The sequence below is a fragment of the Antrostomus carolinensis genome, unplaced genomic scaffold (genome assembly GCF_000700745.2).
Source record: "Antrostomus carolinensis isolate BGI_N321 unplaced genomic scaffold, ASM70074v2 scaffold18380, whole genome shotgun sequence".
Taxonomy (NCBI): Eukaryota; Metazoa; Chordata; class Aves; order Caprimulgiformes; family Caprimulgidae; genus Antrostomus; species Antrostomus carolinensis.
The window spans coordinates 3,375-9,435 of record NW_010286650.1 but is presented as its reverse complement, the minus strand read 5'-3'; the positions used below and the strand labels follow the sequence as shown (position 1 = coordinate 9,435).

The 6,061-nt window shown below is 40.6% G+C and overlaps 1 protein-coding gene across 1 annotated transcript; it reads left to right on the top strand.

Moving 5' to 3' along the window:
* Positions 1–962: 962 nt before the first annotated feature.
* LOC104520286 (butyrophilin subfamily 3 member A2) lies at positions 963–5,664 on the top strand (the record flags this gene model as incomplete). The annotated part of the gene is made up of 5 exons (XM_029087196.1): positions 963–1,035; positions 2,820–3,176; positions 3,911–4,195; positions 5,119–5,267; positions 5,638–5,664. Coding segments are annotated over exons 1-5 (891 nt in total), but the record flags the coding sequence as incomplete, so codon positions are not given.
* Positions 5,665–6,061: the final 397 nt, after the last annotated feature.

Here is a 6,061-nt window from a genome sequence, read left to right as displayed (position 1 = left end):
CCAGTGTATCCTCAATTAATTTCTTTACAGCAATCAATAGGTTGCTTCATCTTACGTACATATTTCTCCCCAAGAATCCAAACATACTTAACTCATATGCAGCAGGTGAATTTCACCCATTGCTGATTTTATTAACTTTATAGGCCTGGAATAATCATTTGACAGACAATATGTGTTACTTAGGTCAGGAATTTCCCAAGCTGATTCCCTGGTCTCAAATGGCACAAACATCTGCTAAGGTTAGAAGTATGTGAGCATTTTATTCAAAACAGGAATGATGTAGAAATTTATTTTTTGTCTTCTGGCATTTTTGAAGATCCTTTCTAAAAATCATAGATTCCTCCTCCAACTAACAATGACAACAGAAGTTTTGACCAAGTAAATATGAGTGAAAGAAACAACATATGGAGTTTCAGTGCACAGTAGATGCTGAATAACAGGACTTGGAAATGAATGAGCTTTTTAAAGATCTCTGTCTGCCTCATGATCTCACCTACCTGAAGTGAGACACATCTCATTGGGTTTAGCTTTCGTCTCACATCATCTAGGAAAATGTTGCCATCCTAGATAGAAGTTTCCTGAACACTGAGTGTCTCATGGACACTTGAGGAACAGGCCTGTGAAGTGCCCTCAAGATCCAATATAGTGTCCTTCCAAGTCTCTCAAAAATACCTGTCTTTTCTCTGGTGGCCAAGCATAAGTCTTAGAAACACAACTTAATTAATTTACTTCTGTTAAAAACAGCTTATTCTGTCATTTTCTTGGCATTGCTTGAAGGTACCTAAACACCCCTGAGGATTTGTCCTTGTGTCACTCCATATACAGCAATATATAGAGAACTGTATGACTCTAGTTTGATTCACTCTTCTCATTTTCTTTTCTGTGCATTGAAAGATTACAGGAATCTGGTAAGATCTGCACTGGAAGTTTTATTTGTTGATGTCTTACAAAACTACAAGGAGATGGGTTTCAGGTATCAGCCAGCAACAACTCTTCACGTCATTATTTTCCTACAGATAATTCATACGGTCACAGGTAAATCTAGGTTCTGTTCTAATGTTTGATTTAAAAAGACATCTAATTTCCAGAGTTAGTGGATAGATCTAGAAATTAATTAATTAATTAAGTAGATTTGTGAAGGGGTTTTGGCAATGCATATTTTATTTGCAACGTATTTGTAGCAATACCTGTTTCATCACTGAATGCAGCCGTCCTAGTGAAAAGATTATGGACATCTGAAATTAGGTAGGCAAAATCTCACCTTTGTGAGTTCCATCTTTACAAAATGAGCTAGCCTTTCTCCATGATAGACATGCCATTTCTACATCTAAACCAATCTACAAGCTGAGCTCAGTATTTTCAGCAGCGTCTCCCTGAAGTATTTTCAGCAGCGTCTCCCCCTCTACTCTGCTCTCGTAAGGCCCCACCTGGAATACTGCATCCAGTTCTGGAGGCCCCAACATAAGAGAGACATGGAACAGTTAGAACAAGTCCAGAGGAGGCCATGAGGATCATGCGAGGGCTGGAGCACCTCTCCTGTGAGGACAGGCTGAGAGAGTTGGGGCTGTTCAGCCTGGAGAAGAGAAGGCTCCAGGGAGATCTTACAGCGGCCTCCCAGTACCTGAAGGGGCTACAAGAAAGCTGGGGAGGGACTTTTCATAAGGGCAGTTAATGACAAAACAAGGGGAAATGGGTTTAAGCTGAAAGAGGGGAGGTTTAGATGAGATATTAGGAAGAAGTTCTTCACTGTGAGGGTGGTCAGACACTGGCCCAGGTTGGCCAGAGAAGCTGTGGCTGCTCCTCCCTGGAAGTGTTTAAGGCCAGGCTGGATGAGGCTTTGAGCAACCTGGTCTAGTGGAAGGTGTCCCTGCTGATGGCAGTGGGGTTGGGACTGGGTGATCTTTCAGGTCCCTTCCAACCCAAACCATTCTATGATTCTATGATAAGTTACACTATGTTCTTAGGATAAGGGGTAGCAGTGAAGGATGGTAGAGGATGGCAGGGGCTTTCAATTACAAAACTGTGATTGTACATGCTCTTGTGGACCTACAGAGGTGTGATCTGGTTACTGTCACAGGACATCTTCCTCTCCAATCCTCTTGTCCCATTAGTCTATGCCTGCTAAACTGGCCTTTCCAGTGGGAGATTATGGAACTTGCTCTTGAAATAAAATAGTCATCTAAAGCATCTTCTGTTTTATTGATTTTTACCAGAGCAGAATAGCTCCTTTTTCCCGTATTCACATCCCTGCATGTATTCCAGTTTCCTGTATGAAGTTCTAATGAGAATATTTGTGACAGTACTGTGTCCAGCTCTGGAGTCCTCAGTCCAGGAAAGACATGGACCTGTTGGAGCGAGTCCAAAGGAGGCCACAAAAATGATCAGAGAGACAGAACACCTCTGCTATGAGGAAAGGCTGAGAGAGTTGGGGTTGTTCAGCCTGGAGAAGGCTCTGGGGAGACTTTGTTGCAGCCTTTCAATATGTAAAGAGGGCCTATAAGAAAGATGGGGAGACACTTTTTAGTAGGGCCCGTAATGATGGTTTTAAACTAAAAGAGGGGAGACTCAGACTAGATATAAGGAAGAAATTTTTTTTATAATGAGGGTGGTGAAACACTGGAACAAGTTACCCAGGGAGGTGGTAGATGCCCCATCCCTGGAAACAATCAAAGTCAGGTTGGATGGGGCTCTGAGCAACCTTTTCTAGTTTAAGGTGTCCCTGATCACTGCATGACTAGACGACCTTTAGAGGTCTCTTCCAACCTAAACCATTCTTTGATTCTATGCCAGAAAAGATTTACACTTATATCTTCTTGCAGGCCAGTATAAAATTATTCCTCCTGACAAGCCTGTCATTGGAGTCGTTGGAAAAGGAGTCATCCTGCCCTGCCAGCTGAAAGTTAGGATAATCCCTGAGAGACTTTCTGTTCAGTGGATATTTACTGGAAACTCCAAAAAAATTGATGTGACCACTTATGATGGAAAAAACACATACAATCCAGTTCATGAGGACGAGACATACCAGGGCAGGACAAATTTTTTTCAGTCTGAATTTAATAAGGGAAACTTGTCTCTTCACCTGAAAAATGTCGTGCTCTCGGACAAAGGGAAATACATCTGCAGTGTCTTTTTTGAGAACTGGTATGATGAAGTGGTGGTTGACTTGTGTGTGGCAGGTGAGTGGAATGGTAGGCATTTTCTATTTCTTCCTCAGTCCAGTTCTGTAACATCAGAAAGGTCTATGGGGTATCAGTGGGTTGGATTCATCTCACTTGTTCTTATCCATGTGAAAGACCACCCTCTGCTATAGCTCAGCTGCCTCTCTTGCCTGCAGACTCTGAATAGTCACAGATATCTTTTGCCATGTCTTACAGAGGGAGTAAAGGCAAGACCCTAGCTTTAAAACATTTAAAGGTAGGAGAGACATTAATCCTATGGCAAAACAATCCTGGTTTTGCAGAGGTGAAGCAACTGAAGCCTGATTGAAACTGTGTTTGGTACTGCAACCTATTTTTCATGCTCTTGCCCTACACATCATCTCATTTTCTGTCCAGTGTTCCAATTTTCATCTATTCATGGTGTCGTTCAACTTTGTTTTACCAACAAATTTCCAGTCAGTGTGATGTTACTTTATTTTAATTCCAGTAGTTCATGGAGATAACAAAAAATAACCCAAACGTTTGTCTCTATTAGGAGTGTAAATGGGAAGTTATGCACAAATGTCCCATTTGAACGTAGCACAGGAAGAGCTATTTACCAGTAATTTAATGAGAACCAAAATTTCAAATCTGATTAATTTACACACTCTGTTTATAGATAAATTTGGGGAAGACCTTCCCACCATGTGCTGTTTGGTGAGAGAATATCTTGTCTCCTACTTTTTGGAGCTTGTTTGTTTGTTGTTATATAGCTAAAGGTGATGAGTCTTCAGTTTTCCTGGATGGTCACATGGGTCAGGGCATCAGCCTCACCTGCAAGTCACAGGGATGGTTTCCAGAGCCCAGAGTGGTCTGGCTGAACAGCAAAGGACACACACGGAAGGAGGAAGTGACCACCCAAAGCACAGAGACTTCTTCAGGGGTTTTTGATGTTGTAAGTTCCATGAATCTTGAACCTGGATCTGACAATGAAGTCACGTGCAGAGTAGTCAATAATCTACTCAATACAACGTCTGAATCCCAAGTCCTGATTTCAGGTGAGTGATCTCCAGCATCAATCACTGTCAGGACCAGTTGGTAGACTGCTGTCCATTGCCTCTCCATTGACCCTGGAGTGATCCTGGACACCCAGCCCAAGCACAAATGATTGTTTAGATGGATAACGTGCTGACAATTCCATCTTTATGTCTTAGACTACATGTTACATTCAAGTTACATCTTAGCTACAAATACTAAGGCAGAGTTCTCATTAGCTGCCTCCTGAGAGCACTCTGCCAGTTTGGAAAGGGAAGGATTTAGAAGTGCCAGTGGGATGAACAAAGGCCCTACAATGCTTCCAGGATATCCAGAACAATGACCTGAGGCAGCTGGAGTATGTTGATAGGAAATGCTGAGTGTCTACTCCCATCCCTTTCTCTCTCTCCCTAACACCACAATGATTACTCTGAGCTTCAGCATGTGCCTCCCTCTAGATGATTCCTAGTCTGGACAGTAGGCAATTTTATTTCTAAAGAGGAAGGAGGAGATCCTTTTTTTGATAAGTGAAATGCCATTGCAGACCATTCTGCTTTGCTGAAAACTTCATCTTGTAGTTCAGCAGTGCAAATACTGGCCTTGGAGATGGACACAACACATCTCCCTCATAAAGAGGCAGCTTCTCCAAACATACCTGTACCCATGGTAGTCTGAATCTGAATGAGTGTAGGTGTATTCAGTGTAGGAGCACAATCTGATTGCCTGCACATAAACACCTAGTACCATCTCTGATGGCCTGGAATAGCTGGCAGTGCAGCAAAAGGATATTTTGGGATTCAGAGGAGACCCACAACCCTTAGGGGTGGCAGGAGGAGATGGTAAAGGTTACATTACAGTAAATAAAATGGCACCAGATGCATAGGCTTTGACCACTCTTAGCTGTTTCACAACATTCAGTAAAAGTAACACCATTTATATTTTACAGATGTCTTCTTTCCTTCTACTTCTCCCTGGATGGTGGCCTTCCTTGTGATTTTATTTCTTAATATAGCTGTTGTTGCTGCTATAGGTTATAAACTAAACAGTAAGTATATTCCACCCATGACAGTTGATGTGGAAGTTTTCATCTACAATGTAAAAAACAGTTAAATAAAAATTAAATAACATTTTAAAAAACAGATTCAGAAATAAAAATACAGGAATGAAAAGGAGAGAGGAGAAAACAACTGATGTATAGTTAAAAGTAGAGTATAGGTGGGGGCTGCATGTGTGTGAATGCACAGAGCATCTTTTATAGGGAGGTCACTACTATGAGATGCCATTTTGTATGACCACAGATATCTATAGGCACAGAACACGATTTCAGCTTTTAGAATAGTGTATTTCTTTTAATTTCTCATTTTAAAATGAGAAATTTTGAAATTATGCTTCAATATGCTCAATAGATACCTTATTTTAAAATAAAAAAGGAAACTTTTTAAAGTTTCTTTGGTTTTTTTTCCAGGTAGTTGTACACAATCCCGTAAAGCAGGTGAGTAATGAAGAAGCTAAATATAAACCCACAAGAACATATTTTAGGAGAAAAATTTCTACTTCTGAGCCAGCAGCAGATTTGTAAGCAGTTTTCTAGGTGTAATAATAATGCGGGCATAATCAATATTTAATTATTTCAGTTTTACAGAGCACTAAGGTGAAGTGGAGGTATTTGGACACTGCTCAGCTCTGAGTATTGCCACTGCAGTACTCAGAAATGATGCAGTACTCTGTTAAATGATTTACTTTTCCCATAGAATTGATGGGTTTAACTTTCAACTAGAATTCCAGATCCTGTGATTGGTATAATTTATTTTTTTATTGTTGTGAGATACTGAATAATTAATATTGAATTTTTTATTTTTTTTTTCAGTAAGATTGAGAAATGACATGGT